We start from the raw sequence: 19,593 nt of genomic DNA, 5'->3' as shown, positions 1-19,593 counted from the left end.
CCAGGATAGGAATCCAGCAATACTGCAAAGATAAGCCATCGAAATGGGGGTACAAATTGTTTGTGCTAGCAGACTCACAATCTGGGTACACCCGGGACTTCAGTGTTCATGAGGGGAAAAACAAAGCAGGATCTGGAAAAGGGCTGAGCTTTGATGAAGTCATGGAGTTGGTGTCCTCCCCAGTTTTGGGGACTGGGTACAAGCTCTTTGTGGACAATTTTTATACAAGCCCTATGCTGTTCCAGCAACTGCTGGATGATAACAAGATATGGGCATGCGGTACCATTCACCAACACAGGATCGGGTTCCCAAAAGACATATCCGAGGCCATTAACAATCGCCACCCAAGGGGTACGATACGTTGGATACGGGAGGGAAGTCTGCTGTCCGTACAATGGAAAGACACTTGTCCGGTTCAGATGTGTTCCAGCATTCATCAAGCCCACAGAGAAGGCAGCACAATACAGTGGAGGGTGAAGACAGATGGCATATGAAATGTGGAACAATTGCAGGTCCCTCCTGCAGTACAAGACTAGAATTTTAACATGGAAGTCGTTGATTGGAGTGACTCTATGATCAGTTACTATTCCATTCTGCACAAGACGAGGAGGTGGTACAGATCTTTCTTTTACCACTTAATTGACATTGCCATAGTGAACGCGTTCATCCTCCACAAAGACAAGATGGAAAACAGGGGGGGGGAGCCCTTGTGTCAGAAGGCCTTCCATAAGAAGCTGGTTCTGGAGCTCCGGCGTGTTGGACATGGTGAAATTGTCCCCTCTCCTCCATGAGTACCACCACCACCTGATTACATTACATTATTACATTACATTACATTGCATTTGGCAGACGCTTTATAACCAAAGCGACTTTCAAAAGAGGACATAATCAAGCCAACATCACAAGCAAATACAAAGTGCACAGGAGATATACAGAACAACAAGTGCAGTTGAAAAGAGGGGTTAGTTTTTTTTTTTTTTTTTTTTTAATATAAAGAGTAAATAACGAGTACACACACACACAAACACACACTCACAAACTAAACTAAACTAAACATCATGTCAGGAGTCTGCCCTGGGGCAAGGCCAGTTCAAGCATTAGTCTAGTAGATTCTCTCGAAAGAGGAATGTCTTTAGTTGTTTCTTGAAAGCTGCAAGAGATGTGCTCAGTCTTGCTGCCTCTGGGAGACTGTTCCACCACTTGGGTACCACAACGGAGAACCTGATGCCTTGCATATGCCCGCACACTTCGGGGAAGATGGCACAGAAGGACGGCGACAGTGTGTGAATTGTAAACAGAAGACACCACTTCTATGCACCACATGCGACGTTGCCCTGTGCATGGTACCCACGAGAAACTGCTACAAGTCCTGGCATATAAAAGGCCAGGCAAACAGGGAATAAGGTGAGTACATTGACCTCCATGAGGGGGGCGGGGGGTTCCGGGGGGGTTCTGCGGGGCTCCGGGCTGTAGTCATTTCTGATCAAAAAAGAAAAAAAACGTTCCATACCTAATAATCCCCACCTGTGTCCACAGGGTGCCCCAGCGAAAAGCACATTGCCTGGGCTTGAACAGCCACAACACCTCGGTGAAAAGCACAATAGCTCCAGCTGTGATGACCACCAGAGCCAGGACCAGGTATCCGCGGACCGTCAGCCCGAAAATGTGTGATATAGATCGGCCTTGTGATGTGACTGGTCTCGGTAGGATGCAAGACATCCACATTTTTCCTGTTTTTACGTGTTTTCAGTGGATCCTTTGTCCTGGACTTTGAATAAGACTTAAGGCAAGTTTTTTTTCCTGTTCCATCAGGAGAACTGCTTTCAGAGTGACATTTATTTGGATTAACATTCATTTTCTCCTTTTTTTCAAGAAATGTTGTGTTTTATTCCAAGTAGATTTGTAACAATACATAAGAGTGCTCTTTTGACTATTTAGTGACAAACTCCAGACTCGTAGCTTTCAAACAAGAGCACGGGTGTTAGTGTAGCACAAACTGGGATATGACTGCAACCCCTGGCGTAAAAGAAGCCAAAAATGTATAAAATGATGTGTGTGACAGTTTAGTGGTTAATGTTTTGAAATATTAAATTATTGTTTCTGTGGATTTAAACTTATGTGGTGGTGCTCATATTATGATGCTGTTATGGAGATTGATATTTCCAGTTGAAGTACACTATCAAAAGAAGTACACAAGGCCTCTTGAGCTTAGTTTAAGGTCATTAATCAACTTGAAAATGTTAGGTAATCGCACCCTTCCATATTGCACCTATCTTGTGTGATTACATATAGGGTGCATTCAGGCAGACGGAGAACCGTGCCGGGGCCTGTTCCCGCACCAAATCGCGAACTGGACTTTGTGTTCACGCCACAGATCTTAGCGTTCGCGAACCTGAAAGTTGGTTCGCAATGCGAACGTCAAAATGCTTGTTTCTTTGTGAACCGTGATGACAGCGTGGCCGTCAGCAGGTTCATCCGGGTAACACAGTCTTGTGTGGAACAAGTTCAGAGCCCGGTATGAATGAACACAGGTGGTTTGCAGATAAGCACTTTAGTGCCGAAGGTAACTGGTGCGGGCACCGGCACCCGCTCCATTCTGGTCGACCTGAAAACCCTATTAGTGGGTTTTGTGCCACGATGTGGACAGCAGGCATTTAAAAGATTTCTCTCCAGGCCCTACGGTGGCTTTAAAGTGATACTGTCCCATTTTTGGAAATAAGCTTATTTTACACCTTCCCTTGAGTTAAATCATAGGGTTTTACCGTTCTCCTGTACTGTTCAACCGTTTTCTAGTTATGGCAGTGTAAATTTTACCTCCAAGCTAACAGTTAGCATTGAGTCCTATGAGACCAGTTAGCCGCGAGCTGGTCTCATAGGACTCAATGTTAACTGCTAGCATGGAGGTAAAATTTGCACTGCCATACCCAGAGAACGGTTGAAAGTACAGGAGAACGGTAAAACCCTACTATTTAACTCAAGGGGAGGTGTAAAATAAGCTTATTTCCAAAAATGGGACAGTATCACTTTAAAATGCTCAAATGTCAGATAGGTTGTCACATTTTACAATAAAGTACACAACTGTCTGCTGGAATGCATTGGTAAAATAAAGAAGTCTGTCAAACCAGCAAACCTCAGGCTTCTACCCTGGAGTTTATTTGAAAATAAAAGTGAGGTTGATGCACTGTATATAAAACATAATAAAAGTGAGGTTGATGCACTGTATATAAAACATAATACTGTGGTACTGTAGGATTGATACTGTTCAAAATATGTGTTCTCAGATGCTGCACACTGTGACAACAGTGTATGCAAGGGTTGTAAATGAATTTAATACATGTGATGCAGAGTAAGAAAAAAAAAGAGTTTTTATAAGTACACTATATTGATGAGTGGATAAACATGAATGGTAACACTTTATAATAATGTCTGCTTATACAGACTTAGCAAATAATTAAGTAATGATGAACAAAACTGCTTTATTATTAACTACATTTTATTCATGCTTTATGAAATATCAACAAATAATATGTTCAAGATTTTATAAACCTTTCAACAGACTATATTTATTCATTTAAAAACAATTTGTAAATATTTGAAGAATATAACATATTAACATACATTTCCAAGTAATTTACAAACATTTGTTAATATTTTGTTCATCATTTGTTCATTATTTACAAGTGTTATTAATGCAGACATTATCATCCAGTGTTACCACATAAATCTAGGTAAACCTAATTACAGCCACAACTATTTACGTACAATTACGTAGGCCCACATTATGATACATATGAAACATAAAACATAGTTTATGCAATAGGTTTAATATGCATTCTGGTCATTTGTCCGGGGTGAACACATTCCTATTGATCTAAATCAACTTTGAATGAACTTTTTAGTCTTAGAATTCTCCTTCGTATATCAGGCAAGTTTAGGCCATATATCAGAGGATTCAGCAATGGTGGAATCAAAATGAATTCAAGAGAAATGATCAAAGTTACAGCATTTATAATTTCACCAGGTTCATACCGAGTAAGTGCAATATCAGAGAAGATTGCTATGGAATAGGTGACAAAACTGACAATGTGCGGTAGACATGTTTGCAGGGCTTTACCTCTAAACTCTGCTGTGCTTTTTCTACAGACAATGAGAATCCTGATGTACGTGAACAATATGAAGCCTGCAGGCAGTAATATGGTTGTTGCAGTAGAGAAAAACCCACAGATATTGTTCACTACAGTAGACACACAGGAAAGCCTTACTACAGACCAATTTGCACAAAACAATCTTGTTATTTGATCACCACACAGCGGTAACCTTACAGACAAAGAGAATGGAACTGATACGAAGAGGACTGACCAGGTAAAAGCACATAAAATAAGCAAAAACGTTTTTCTCTTTGTCATTATACTGTGATAGTGCAGTGGTTGACATATGGCCACATATCTATCATACGCCATAATAGTGAGTAAAGCAAATTCAGAAGCGGCGTAGCTGTAAATAACAAATATCTGGGTGAAACACCCTGTGCGCGATATTGCGTGAGTTTTGGACAGAAGGTCAGCAGAAAGTCTCGGAAACAGTGCAGAGCTGCCGTACAGAGAGTTGAATAGCAGGCAACACAGAAAAAGATACATGGGTTGCTCGTGAAGAGACTTGTCCTTCAATACAATCAGTATGATATTTACATTGAGAAGTACAATGACAATGTATGTAATTACTGTGAGCAGAAAATAAAATTCTCTTCCTTTTTCATGACCCTTGAACATTGTAAAATAAAAGTGCCGTGGTACAGTTCTATTTTCCATTATAGTGTTTGCTGGTTGTCTAAACGGGTAAACAATGTGTAATAGGACAACAAGTAAACACTTCAATAGCTGGTCTATACCTACTGATGTTGTTAGTACACAGTAGTATCACTAACAGAATACATAAAAACAATCCAGATATTATTGAATTAATAAATAATCAAAAAGTAGCCTAAAAATTTGGGTAGCCAAATGTTGTAGTCTGGTACCCAGAGATGATCAGATTCTGCCTGTATTCTCTCTGCCGGTATCTCAGGCCTTCAGATGAATGAAAGCCAATCTGAAGAATCACACCTTCAGTTCAGCTATAAATACTTGTGGTGTCAACAATGATCGATTCGGCGATCCGAATCGATGCGGGGCATGGACGATCCAGAATCAATCCAGCAAGTTCCAGAATCGATCCGGCAATTTTTTTAAAGTTTCAATTACTTCCATGGATATTTCGGGAGCAAATGAATGTTAAATTAAATAAAAGCACCTCAACACATTGCAAGACTGATACAGACTGATACAGAAAACAGCCAATAAATTGTTGCTCAGTATCTGACTACTTGTATTGCCTTATCATGGCTGATTAAACATTTGCTTTGCGTTCAGTAGACATGCAATGCATTGTAGAATTGAATCGGATCGGATTGAATCTAATAGAATCGAATCGAATCGGATCTACTACCTCCCGAATTGTGATTGAATCGGATCGTGAGGGCAGTGCCGATCCACACCACTAATAAATACTGTTGTCTAAGCCCTTGGCAGTGTAAACTATGTCAGTGTTTCTCAACCTTTTTTTTTAGGCGAGGCACCCTTTCAATTCATGAAAAATTTCAAGGCACCCCAAACCAACAAGCCGTAACATGGCATGGCATCTGATACCAAAAAAGTTTTACTTTATTGTGCGTAAATGGCAGATGAAAGATTCCACTGACTAACATTAACTCATCAATTTAGACAAATATGTATTATATTACATAATTTATTTATCAGCCACTTTTCCACGGGAACCCTGAGGGGGGCCTGCTGCACCCCAGCGTGCCCCGGCACCCCTGTTGAAAAACACTGGAGACATTCACAGCATTTCTCGGTTTAGTGGCCTCCTACCAGGGCTGTATTAAGAAGGCCTAGGGGCCCATTGGCTACAGGCTGCAGTAGGCCCCCCTTGGAGGGCAAATTTCATAATGAAATAAATTACAGACTGTGTCATAATTCCGACCCAAGAGGAGTACAAATGAGATTTAAAACTCTACCTGACATGACTAGCCTCGCGAGCCATCCTACGTACTTCCGCCAAAGGATTGGCTCCACTACTGTAGTCTGGCCGTGCTTCTCTGTGGAGTGCCTGGAGCAGTAGAATTTTGATCGCAACGCCCCCCCAGAAAACAGCCAATTTTGATCGAATACGCCCCCCACGTGGGGACGAAAGGGGGAGGACGCTCGTGACAATGACGTACACATCTGCGCCAGAGCCATTGGTCTGCGCTATGTTGTTGTTGAGTAACTGCCAGCGATTGGGTGAGAGGTGTCCAATAATTTCAAACCATAACTGAGTGCTAACTTCCTGCTTCCTACAATCGCTTCAGAGCAAACAAATGCCAGACCATAAATACGAAATGAAATGGTAGTATTATGGTATGGTCAGGACCAGGCTATGACATGACAGAGTAAAGGCGGATTCATACTTAGCGTTACTGGCACTAACCTCCTTCATACCTCAGTCGCGACGATGGTGCGCGCTCAAAATGACGTCACACGCCCCTCCGCAAGCTGGCGCGGCACGAGGTCGTGCACCCCACATTTTTTGTAACTTGGTGTGCGCCACCAGCGACCATGCAGGTAGGCAGACAAAGCAGGAGTTGCGAAGAGAGGCTACAGCTACTGCAGGCTACTACAGAATGGACCCTGCATCATTTTAATAAATGTCACTGAGAGTTATTTTATCTTCTCCCTTAAATGTTGTTCAGTGAAACAATTGTTTACTTTGTTCAGAAGCACGTTGTGTTTGGCGATCTATTTATAAATTCTGCAGCCAGAACAATGCTCTCACATGGTCTTGGAATGATCTGGCAATGTAGGCTACAACAAAAATCTATGTTTCAATGTGGTAAGTCATAAGTCAGACGTTCAGTAGCCCTACAGCAGCCGTGTTTGGCTTTCTATTTTTATACATCTGTAGAACTCACGCTGCGAGTTGCGAAAGATACTGCCGTTTCTCTCATGAACAGCAGAGGGCACTTCCAAAAATGCAAGCGAAAGCCTGTTAATGGCGCTTTTGACTATGAATGGTCTGCCACATTTTAATGGTTCTCGCGCCAAATGCGCCAAAGTGCGCACGTGAAGTATGCAGAGCCCTTAAGTTATCAATACTACATCTCATTACATTTCTCCTCTTGGTGGGGGCCCCTAGGCTCCAGCCATATCCAGCTTGTGCATTAATCCGGCCCTGCCTCCGAGTCCTACAAGACAAGTCTATCAATTTCATTCCACTAGATTATCGTCTGCCAAACACTACAGCAGTGTTTCTCAACAGGGGTGCTGGGGAAACGTGGCTGATAAATAAAATTATGTAATACAATACATATTTGTCTAAATTTGTAAGTTAATGCTAGTCTGTGGAATCTTTCATCTGCCATTTACACACAATAAAGTAAATATAGGTCGCCCCAGTCAGCTGCAACTTTGAATGTAGGTTGTGTGACGTCTCCAAATGTGTTACTTTTCTAAGCTTTTGTGGTATTGGATGCGATGCCATGTCACAGCTTGTTGCTTTGGGGTGCCTTGAAAATGTTCAGCAATTGAAAGGGTGCCTCGCCTAAAAAAATGTGCAATATGTGTATTTGTGCATAAAATAACGTTGGGAGTTGCTCTTTAACTCCTTAGCGCAGAGCCTATGTTATAAACTTAGTGTCACCAAAACTGTAATGGCTAGGTATTAAACTGTTACTTAAGGCTCTCGGTACTCATAGCAATGTTGTTACGATGTAGTTGAGTATTTTCAGCTAATAGTGAATAGGCCCACCGGCGACCCCATCTGCAGTAAGAGGCTACAGTAAAAGTGAATAGGCCCGCCAGCGACCCCATCTGCAGTAAGAGGCTACAGTAATAGTGAATAGGCCCGCCGGCGACCCCATCTACACTAAGAGGCTACAGTAATAGTGAATAGGCCCGGCGGCGACCCCATCTGCAATAAGGGGCTACAAGTGTGCGTTTGAAAAGACATTTGTTTGAAAGTGCTTAACCGTTGCAGGGTGTTCGTGTCATTTTGACCGGGCCGTATAGAAAAATAATTTCAAAATGAAAAAATCATGGCTCATATTCACCCTCATGTTCCCCTCATCATGCTTGTGAATTTCTGTGTATATGTTTTTTTGTTACTTTGTTTATTGTTTGGATTGTTCACAAGGCCTACAGTTCATTTCAATATGACATTTCATCATCCTCGTCATCATCACCATCCTTTTTTTTTGTTTGTTTCTCCTCTCTTCATGTTTCTTCTAGTTCACAATATATGCCCATACAAGACTTCAATTCTTTTCAATGATTTTTCAGCATACTACCAAATAAACCTTTTTTTTGTTTTTTTTCCCCCCAAATATATGTTCCCCTCATCATACCTGTGAATTTCTGTGTATATATGTTTTTGAGAGTGAGAGATACAAAGAGAGAAAGGTGAGACTGAGAAGAAAGTGAGTAAATTCAATCAAAGCTCTCGAATGGAGCCACCAGTGCTCTTATCGCGCAAGGTTGAAACATTGATGATAATGATGAACTCCTGGACTATATACAAATTTCCAAATGCATCCTTTTTTGAGTACAGACCATATTTGTACTACTGTAGAAGTTTGGTGTCATGGCATGTGATTTAAGTGTGGTAAGTTTGGAGATACCGCCAGGGTCCATTACTGCTTGTACCAAGCTATTTGGAATAACTCGATAATTCGGCTAATGTTCGCCCAAGTTACAAATCACTTCGGGTGGACTACTGTATGAATGTCACGGTTCAAATGGCATTAGGGTGAATCTACTCCGAACCCTCACTTTAAGTCCCTTAACAAGATTTTTTAATTCACAAAACATACTCTGTCATAACAACTGTGTCATATAACCACTATGTCATAACAACTGTCTTAGCTGATGAGTAACACAGTTGACGTTAAAACAGGTTATTTCTGCCTTTTTATAGATTTTTGTGCTAACTGCAGATCTTAGAACTTCGACCACAAGACCTTAATCAATTTATATTTTATAAGCGTTATCTGTATGTCTGTAATCAGGTAATCTGTATTTCTAAACCAGGTTGTTATGAATATGTTGATTAAACAGTTGACGGACAGGAGGCAAACTCAAAACTTATCAAAAAGCATTCACCTTTCCCTCAAAAGAAGATATGATATCTTATGATGTTGGTCATATGACCTCGGATCAAACCATTGTGGAGGGGATTTCAGTGGGTAACGTGGTCGACACAATATTCTGGGACGCAAACAAATTTCCCAATTTAATGTAAAAAGTAAAGCATAATGGGCTTTTATACACATTTGCAATATTATAAAGATTACTGTGAATAAGTATTTGTAAGTATTTTTTAACATAAAACACAGTTTATATAAAACATAGTTTGAAACATAAAACATACTTTATACAGTAGGTTTAATATGCATTCTGGTAATTTGCTGGTGAACACATTCCTATTGAGTTAAATCAACTTTTAATGAAATTTTAATTCTTAGAATTCTCCTTCGGATATCAGGTAAGTTTAGGCCATATATCAGAGGATTCAGTAATGGTGGAATCAAAATGAATTCAAGAGAAATTATTAAAGCTACAGCATTTATAATTTGACCAGGTTCATATCGACTAAGTGCAATATCAGAAAAGACTGCTATGGAATAGGTAACAAAACTGACAATGTGCGGTAGACATGTTTGCAATGCTTTGCCTCGAAACTCTGCTGTGCTTTTTCTACAGACAATGAGAATCCTGATGTATGTGAACAATATGAAACTTGCAGGCACAAATATGGTCGTCACAGTAACAAAAAACCCACAGATATTGTTTGCTACAGTAGACACACAGGAAAGCCTCACCACAGACCAATTTGCACAATACAATCTTGTTATTTGATTACCACACAGCGGTAACCTTATGGACAAATAGAATGGAAGTGATATGAAGAATATTGACCAGGAAAAGGCACATAAAACAAGCAGAAACGTCTTTCTCTGTGTCATGATACTGTGATAGTGCAGAGGGTCACATATGGCCACATATCTATCATACGCCATAACAGCAAGTAAAGCAAATTCAGAAACTGCATAGGTGTAAATAAGGAACAATTGTGTGAAGCACGCAGGGCGCGATATTGCATGAGTTCTGGATAGAAGATCAGCAGAAAGTCTCGGAAACAGTGCAGAGCTGCCGTACAGAGAGTTGAATAACAGGCAACACAGAAAAAGATACATGGGTTGCTCGTGAAGAGACTTGTCCTTCAATACAATCAGTATGATATTTACATTGAGAAGTACAATGACAATGTATGTAATTACTGTGAGCAGAAAATAAAATTCTCTTCCTTTTTCGTGACCCTTAAACATAGTAAAATAAAAGTACTGTGGTGCTGTTCTATTTTCCATTCACTATCCTATTGAAGGCTTTCAGATTTCTAACAAAATAGAAAAAGGGAAAACGCAAGGCCAGGCAGGGTTGTGGGAAATACTCTCAGATAATGGCCATGGATGAACATGGGTGAAAGTAAAATATACAAAAAGTCAAAGAATGCGTGCACATCAGTGGCACAGGTGCTGGACCAAACATAAGATAACTGAAAAGAAAATAAAGGTCCACAATGCTCCCAAATATTTAATGGCACGACGTTTCGGACTAACCGTCCTTCATCACAGTTATAGTGTTGCAGACCTTTATGTTCTTTTCTGAAAGTAAAATATAGACATTTCTTTTTCACTCACTGTCTCAGCAGCACTGTCTTACATTTAGATAACCAGCACACACCGCAGGCCTAATAACTGATGTTGACATAAACAACAGGATTTAGACAACCAGCACACACCGTAGGCCTAATAACTGGTCTATACCTACTGATGTTGACATAAACAACAGGACTATTGTTAGTACACAGTAGTTTCACTAACAGTAATACAACACATCGTCAGAATTGAATACATAAAAACAATCCAGATATGATTGAATTAATAAATAATCAAAAAGTAGCCTAAAGATCTGGGTAGCACAATGTTGTAGTCTGGTACCCAGAGACGGTCAGATTCTACCTGTATTCTCTCTGCCGGTTTCAGATGAATGAAAGCCAATCTGAAGAATCACACCTTCAGTTCAGCTATAAATACTGTTGTCAAAGCCCTTGGCAGTGTAAACTATGTCAGTGTTTCTCAACCTTTTTCTTTAGGCGAGGCACCCTTTCAATTCATGAAAAATTTCAAGGCACCCCAAACCAACAAGCCGTAACATGGCATGGCATCCGAGTTTTACTTAATTGTGTGTAAATGGCAGATGAAAGATTCCACTGACTAACATTAACTTATCAATTTAGACCAATATGTATTATATTACATCATTTATTTATCAGCCACGTTTCCGCGGCACTCCAGCGTGCCCCGGTACCCCTGTTGAGAAACACTGAACTATGTGATTACACTGGAGACATTCACAGCATTTCTCGGATTAGCATATTAGTGGCCTCCTACCAGGGCTGCATTGAGAAGGCCCGGGGCCCCTCGGCTACAGGCTGCAGTAGGCCCCCCTTGGAGGGCAAATTTCATAATGAAATAAATTACAGACTGTGTCATAATTGCGACCCAAGAGGAGTATTAATACGATTTAAAACTCTACCTGACATGACTAGCCCCGTGAGCCATCCTACGTACTTCCGCCAAAGGATTGGCTCCACCACTGTAGTCTGGCGGCCGTGCTTCTCTGTGGAGTGCCTGGAGAAGTAGAATTTTGATTGCAACGCCCCCCCAGAAAACAGCCAATAATCGAATACACCCCCCACGTGGGGACGAAAGGGGGAGGACGCTCGTGACAATGACGTACACATCTGCGCCAGAGCCATTGGTCTGCGCTATGTTGTTGTTGAGTAACTGCCAGCGATTGGGTGAGAGGTGTCCAATAATTTCAAACCATAACTGAGTGCTAACTTCCTGCTTCCTACAATCGCTTCAGAGCAAACAAATGCCAGACCATAAATACGAAAAGAAATGGTAGTATTATGGTATGATCAGGAACAGGCTATGACATGACAGACTTAAGGCGGATTCATACAGAGCGTTACTGGCGCTTACCTCATTCATACCTCACTCGCGACGATGACGCGCGCTCAAAATGACGTCACACACCCCTCCGCAAGCTGGCGAGGTCGTGCACCCCACATTTTTTGTAACTTGGCGTGCGCCACCAGCGACCATGCAGGTAGGCAGACAAAGCAGGAGTTGCAAAGAGAGGCTACAGCTACTGCAGGCTACCACAGAATGGACCCTGCATCATTTTGACCATAATACAATGTCCTTGAGAGTTATTTTATCTTCTCCCTTAAATGTTGTTCAGTGAAACAATTGTTTACTTTGTTCAGAAGCACGTTGTGTTTGGCGATCTATTTATAAATTCTGCAGCCAGAACAATGCTCTCACATGGTCTTGGAATGATCTGGCAATGTAGGCTACAACAAAAATCTATGTTTCAATGTGGTAAGTCATAAGTCAGACGTTCAGTAGCCCTACAGCAGCCGTGTTTGGCTTTCTATTTTTATACATCTGTAGAACTCACGCTGCGAGTTGCGAAAGATACTGCCGTTTCTCTCATGAACAGCAGAGGGCACACTTCCGAAAATGCAAGCGAAAGCCTGTTAATGGCGCTTTTGACTATGAATGGTCTGCCACATTTTAATGGTTCTCGCGCCAAATGCGCCAAAGTGCGCACGTGAAGTATGCAGAGCCCTTAAGTTATCAATACTACATCTCATTACATTTCTCCTCTTGGTGGGGGCCCCTAGGCTCCAGCCATATCCAGCTTGTGCATTAATCCGGCCCTGCCTCCGAGTCCTACAAGACAAGTCTATCAATTTCATTCCACTAGATTATCGTCTGCCAAACACTACAGCAGTGTTTCTCAACAGGGGTGCCGGGGAAACGTGGCTGATAAATAAAATTATGTAATACAATACATATTTGTCTAAATTTGTAAGTTAATGCTAGTCTGTGGAATCTTTCATCTGCCATTTACACACAATAAAGTAAATATAGGTCGCCCCAGTCAGCTGCAACTTTGAATGTAGGTTGTGTGACGTCTCCAAATGTGTTACTTTTCTAAGCTTTTGTGGTATTGGATGCGATGCCATGTCACAGCTTGTTGCTTTGGGGTGCCTTGAAAATGTAAAATATATAAATAAAAAAAGGTTGAGAAACACTGCACTACAGGATGAATCTATATCTAAAGGGCCATTTACGGTCCTTCAGGTTGTCTTATCTGGCCCACAGCATACTTGTAACATTGTACAGTTTCACATGAAATATTGTTTTGTAAGGAAGTGTTAGAAATTACATTTCCAATACAAATTAAATGTTCAGAGGACCTAGTGAAGGTGCAGTGAAGGGTTTGATAGGCCAGTATAATTGAACTGTGATAAATCGTAATTTGTGTGGCTGTTTCACCAACACCCTCATTCATTCCTGAAACCTCATTAAAAAAAAGAAAAGAGAGAAAAGAAAACAAACCGTCGCTGAGTCATTACACCCTCTTCCCTCTTCAAGTAGCCTATCCGTGCAATCACACCACCGGCGTTGGAAAGATCAAATTTGGCAATAGGCAGCCCAGTTTCAATGAGCAGCATTGACCTTTTTTTTACCATTTAAAGGGACACTGTGCAGGAAATGGTCAAAAAAGGTACTGCAACTTTGCTGCTCATTGAAACTGGGCTGCCTATTGCCAAATTTGATCTTTACTTGAAAGTTTACTAAGTAATAAACAAATATTTTCCACTATGGTCCAAACAGTCATTTTTGCAGCTAAAAATGGCTATTTTGGGAAATTCAAAATGGCGGACCATGGAGAAGATCCCCCTTTTCATGTATGAAAAGTGCAATTTTTCCCGTCATAATGAATACTTAGAATTGGATACTGGTGGTAAGTATTCATGAAAAAGGTAACATTAGTGAATGGACAGCATGTGTCCCTTTAACCCTTTAGCTCCCATAACGGCCGTGAACGTCCGGCTCGATCTGTACCAGAACGGCCGCGGCCGGTCGGAATATTTTCATATGAAAATACAGCTGAACGGCCGTCATCATGCAGTTTTCCAGCTTTCAAACACTTTAGCTCAATATTACAGACCCTCCTCGATATACTTTCAGTATAAAAACTATATGTTTATATTATATTATTTTTCAGTATTTTAGATTTTATCACGAGATGCGCCGCGTTATGCGATTTGGCAATCTGCCGTCAATTCAAATGACTGCCTTCCGAGATTGGATGGCTACAAACACAACCATTCTGTTTCTACAACCAATATACACTAAATATGAAAACTTCCAACCCTCTTCGATCTATTTTCATGGTCAACAGCACATGTGTATGACTATTTAGGCTATTTTTAGATCATGTTGTTTTATTAGGCTTATGAGATGGTGTTCAACTGTGATAAGTTCTGCCATGGTCCTAAATAGCAAACACAACTGTCCAGCCGATGTCTACACGCTACATATTAAAAATGTAAACTGTCTTCGGTGTGTTTTCAGAGTCAAACCATATGTTGGTATCCAACTATCTTAGTTTCCTGGAACAACTTACAGCGACAGCTCTGCGTAACAGCGCATCGTGAAGGAAGCGCAGCATGGAACAATTGGCTACTCATTTTGCGTGTCAGCTTTGGCAAAGCAGTCAAGGACTGTGACTACTCCACGTTGTCCTTCATAAAAATGTGCGCGAAGAAGTTGAGTTGAATGCTAACTTCCAATAATAGCCTACCAACGTGGTGTTTGTAGCACTTCAATTCCGGTCAAAGTCGGTGATGCCTGGCGCGTCTTACCTGTGCCAAATTGGGAGGGGAAACTTCCTAGAGCTCCATTCATGTCCTGTCTGCTATCGCGGACACTTCTACGGTTATCCTTACACGTCTTTGCCATGGTTTAGATCAAACATTATTAGCTAGTGTAGTCCATTACAGTTATACCGCTTGAAACCGCTTGAAAACAGGACTTTTGGGTGAACGACATTTGTTGTCGTCACATGATCATTGTTCAACTTTGACCCTGGATGGATGGATGGATGGATGGACGGAAGGATAGATAGATAGATAGGCCTAAATATATAGATATATAGATAGATAGGCCTAGATAATATCGGATTTTATCACATTTTTATCATTTAATCCACATCAAAGGCACTCTATGGGAATACTGAACAATTAATTATCCATAAATGATATACCATTTGAAAGTTTGTTTTCTCTACTTTAATATGAAAGTAACTTGTAATTGACACTTTTCATTTCTTTTCAAGTTATTTGACATTATTTAGAATATGACCAAAATGTCAATTTTTCCTTAGAATTCCTGGTAGGATTCCGGCCTATTCAAAAAAAATTCTGGTAGCTAGAGGGTTAAAGAATGCCACTCTTAACACAGGCCTTACATTTTGTAAGTGGTTTAGGAGCAGATGACAGCGCGGTTCACCTCGAGGCACTTTAGCTCCACAAATGTGGACAGCGGCCCTTAAAGAGCAACTTTCGCGGGAAACCTCTTTTTGTCACTCATTTTAAAATGTGGTAGGTCACCGCAAGCCGTATGAGTATGCGCCATGCCAAAGTGTAATTCGATCTGCGTGCCCTGCACTGGTCACTGACGGGCCAGCCCACTTTGAGAGACGGACAAATGAGTGCTTGTGAAATGGCCAAACTTTAGTACGTCACTCGGTAGTAAACCTCGCCCATAGCCATGTATGGTATGTGAAAATAAAAAAAACCGTCGCCCATCTCCGCCCACACACTCATCCACCCCCGCCCCCTAGCAAAGAACTTGAGCCAACTGAAATTAGCTAATCGCTACCAGAGGCTAACGACTGCGCGACGGAGGCGATTTTGGAATTGAAATCATGGCAGAACAAGCACGCTCATGTTTTATGTGTGGGGGTAAAACCACTTCCATGTACCACTTGCCCAAGGATGAAGACCTGAAGAAGAAATGGTTGGAGTTTATCTTTGGATCAATACCAACATCGTACCCCAAGTCATTGGTTGTGTGTGCTAAACATTTCCAAGATAGTGACTTCGCCAATCTGGGTGCATACAACAGTGGGTATGCATCGAAGCTGGTGATTAAGCCAGGATCATCACCATCTGTAAGGTCAACCACAACTTCACAAGCCGTCAGTGAAATGCTATCTAACGTTTTCTTGATATAAAGACCTAACTTTCTGTAGCATGCATTGTGGTCACATCGTCTGTGCTTCTGCTAACAGCTGACCCAGACGTGAACTAAGCAAAGTCATACAACAATATGATCAATTTGTTTGTGCAACTTAGTCAAAGGCAATGATACTAGACAACCCAGCGTTTGCCCTAGTACCACTATACTGAACTAAACTATGTCTTTTCAAACAAGATTTCATGAGAAGACATTGTCTGTTTTCATACGTAGTAGGGCATTGCTAGTACTGCCTTTGCTCAGCTCTCGCAAAACACAGTCAATGATATCGCCTATCGGACTTTCGAGGGAAAATTCACCCCATTATATGGATAGATAGGGTATGTCATACGAGGCTGTGTCTGGTCGGGTTTGCTCTTTACTCAAAACGTTGCGATCATTGAGAGTATATTGCGATCAATGCATCCGTCTTCTCAATGCAAGCCGATGGTTCAGCCACACATTCAAGATGAACGAGAACCTAGACAGCTTTACCGTTTATCATTTGCCAATGCCAATTTGTTTTATCGATCAAATGTTCTTCTCGCCGTGAAACTTGTGTTTGAAGTGACCTCATGGAGAATACCGTTGCTCACTTCGGTGTAATTCTGTTTATGTATTGCTTTATGTGTCGTTTGATCACGCGTGTATTTTTGTCTTACAGGGTAGCTCTACAGCACAGGCATCGGTGTCTCGCCCATCGTACCATGCTAGCACCCAAACAGAACCACCTCCACCCCCCCCTAGAAGACCGACGCGTTGTACACAGCTTTCGGAGGGAACACTACGCATACGTCATTATAGGAGCAAAGGTTAGTATTGTGCCAGAAACATAGTTGTTGTTGTGTTATGATGCATGCTGTGTGCGAATGGAAATGTATTACGAATAGCCTATATTCCGGAGATTGCATTGTGTGTGCCTTATTTGGCTGGGTGTTTTGTCATTGTACAGTTTTGTGCAACAGAATGTACTGTAGGCCAAAAATGTCTTCAAGCAGCTGAACCACTCTTCATTCATCTGTGTGTGTGTGTGTGAGAGAGAGAGAGAGAGAGATAGAGAGAGAGATAGAGAGAGAGAGAGAGAGAGAGAGAGAGAGAGAGAGAGAGAGAGAGAGAGAGAGAGAGAGACTAAAAGTATGTAAGCATTTACTTTATGGTTATTTCCCTTGGGATTAATACATGTTTCTTTCTTCTTCTCTACTCTACTCTCACTTGTCTGTAACTCATTGTTTTGATGTAGAGACCCAGTGCCATTTCAGCGACACAAAGAAAAGCGTCCAGACAAATACAGATGCACCATCATTGGGCCCATCAACTTCAACCCCCTCATTGGGCCCTTCAACCTCAACACCGTCCACAACACCCATCAAGAGTGGGCCAAGGCCAAACAAAAGACCTAGGTTGGAGGAGGAGGAGGAGGAGAGCATTGCAGCACCACCTGATCCCCTTGATAAAACCTATGACCCAGAACAGTCGATGACCACTGTAGGCGAATCCTCACATCTCTCGTATGTGTTACAGCCTGTTATTTCATCACATCTGTACATGAGAATGTCTGTTATAACAGTTGTACTGGCTGACTAATGATTATGCCAATTCTCTCTTTAAGTCAAGTCAAGTCAAGTCAAGTAGGTTTTATTGTCAATTTCTTTACATGCACTGGTCATACAAAGAATTTGAAATTACATTTCTTGCTTTCCCATACAGACATAGACTAATCTAGGTAAGGACATAGACAGTATAGACATAGACAGTACTTATACATGGACTTAAGACAGTATGGACATAGACAGTGCTCATACAAACATTTAAAGTGCAAGACTGGACAACAGAAGACTTGTAGAGGACATACATTAAGAGGTATTGTTGTGCTTTTGTGCTTTTCCTAAAAAAGTCCTTTATAGCGTTCTGACATGGTAATAGTAGCATTTTGAAGAAAAATAAATATTAAAAAGGTCTGTCAAGTACACCAGCAGCAGTGTGTGTGTGTGTGTGTGTGTGTGTGTATGTGTGTGTATGTGTTTAGTGCAGGTAGAAGGTGCGGTGTGCGTCTGTGTGTGTGTTCGTGTGTCTGTGTGTGTGTGTGTGTGTGTGTGTCAGTGTGTGTGTGTTTGGGTTTAGTGCAGAAAGTGCAGTGTGCTTGTGTGTGTGTGTGTGTGTGTGTGTGTGTGTGTGTGTGTGTGTGTGTGTGTGTGTGTGTGTGTGTGTGTGTGTGTGTGTGTGTGTGTGTGTGTGTGTGTGTGTGCATGTTTTGAGTTAGTGCAGGTTGAAAGTTCAGTCACAAGTATAGTAGTGCAGGTAGAATGTTCAGTCGCAGATATGGTGGTGGGGGATGGGGGGGAGGGTTGTCAGTGGCCTTGCTGGCTAGAGGCTGACAGTGGAGGGAGAGTGGGTTGAGTGTTCAGCATCTTGATCGCTTGGTGCATTGTGCTGCTCGCCAGCCTGGTGGTACGGGAACGGAGGCGCCTGTACCTCTTTCCAGAGGGCAGGAGGCTGAACAGTTTGTGTGCAGGGTGGCTTGTGTCTTTGATGATCATCAGTGCTTTCCGGGTGAGGCGTGTGGTGTAAATGTCCTGCAGGGAGGGGAGTGGCGCTCCCACAGATATCATATAGGAAGACTAGATACGTCATCGCGTATTTCAAGCACGTCCGCACAGGTCGGCCATATTAGCGCAGCCTAAACTCTCCACAGACCCCCGTTACACCTGAAGTAAACTGAAGAATTGAAACGTCGAGATACTTAAAAATGTATACTGTTGCTTCGCTGAAATATTGACACGTGTATATAAATGGTAGGGCTCCTTAAAACTTAAGTGTAGACTGGGGTAAAACGCCCAAGAGATGCATCCCTCTTAGCCTGTTGTCCAAACATTTAGATAGACCTACAGCAAATACACATTTTAACCATTACTGTGCATTACGTTGACGGCATGGATATATTCATTGCACCAAATTAAAGACGACAGAGATGACGTACTGGAAGAGAGATGTACAGCGCAACAAGTTCATTCTATCTGGATGGCTTTAGCGTCACGACTCACAAGGTGGAGCTGTCGAAACCAAAGCATATACTACAAGTGAACGTTTATTTGTTATTTTACTGAAAATATAAAAGATTACGTTGTGCATTTGTTTATGGGGTCTATTTAATTACATGAATAAGCCTACTGAACTATATTATACATGATTTTAGACCTATGCACATAATAATATAATGTAATATAATATAATAATATTGTGAATATTCATCACTATGCAGTATCAACATATACTTTCGTTTGGAATTTTTTATACTGTATAAAAAAACAACCCTTTCGAAAATCAATATAAATTTGAGGGAATTATGGCCATCTGAA

General features: G+C 41.4%; 2 protein-coding genes across 2 annotated transcripts; both read right to left on the bottom strand.

Annotated features, from left to right (window-relative positions):
- Nucleotides 1-3,863: 3,863 nt before the first annotated feature.
- LOC134453977 (putative gustatory receptor clone PTE03) lies at nucleotides 3,864-4,769 on the bottom strand. Its single transcript, XM_063204721.1, has one exon. It carries the CDS (start codon nucleotides 4,767-4,769, stop codon nucleotides 3,864-3,866), a length of 906 nt encoding a protein of 301 aa, XP_063060791.1.
- A 4,724-nt stretch (nucleotides 4,770-9,493) lies between these two features.
- LOC134453976 (putative gustatory receptor clone PTE03) lies at nucleotides 9,494-17,664 on the bottom strand. The gene is made up of 2 exons (XM_063204720.1): nucleotides 17,589-17,664; nucleotides 9,494-10,350 (listed from the first exon to the last, which is right to left on the bottom strand). Exons 1-2 carry the CDS (start codon nucleotides 17,662-17,664, stop codon nucleotides 9,494-9,496), a joined length of 933 nt encoding a protein of 310 aa, XP_063060790.1.
- Between the last annotated feature and the right edge of the window lie 1,929 nt (nucleotides 17,665-19,593).

The sequence above is a fragment of the Engraulis encrasicolus genome, chromosome 8 (genome assembly GCF_034702125.1).
Source record: "Engraulis encrasicolus isolate BLACKSEA-1 chromosome 8, IST_EnEncr_1.0, whole genome shotgun sequence".
NCBI lineage: Eukaryota > Metazoa > Chordata > Actinopteri > Clupeiformes > Engraulidae > Engraulis > Engraulis encrasicolus.
The sequence above is the reverse complement of the archived record's forward strand: the minus strand, read 5'-3'. Positions and strand labels throughout refer to the sequence as shown.

Bases quoted from the DNA above. Each gene is read 5' to 3' on its own strand.
- LOC134453976 (XM_063204720.1), bottom strand. From the start codon at position 17,664: ATGCTCTCCTCCTCCTCCTCCTCCAACCTAGGTCTTTTGTTTGGCCTT. The intron at 10,351-17,588 runs GTGTTGAGGTTG...TTCTGCTCACAG, and splicing joins CTTGATGGGTGTTGTGGACG to TAATTACATACATTGTCATT.
- LOC134453977 (XM_063204721.1), bottom strand. From the start codon at position 4,769: ATGTTCAAGGGTCATGAAAAAGGAAGAGAATTTTATTTTCTGCTCACA.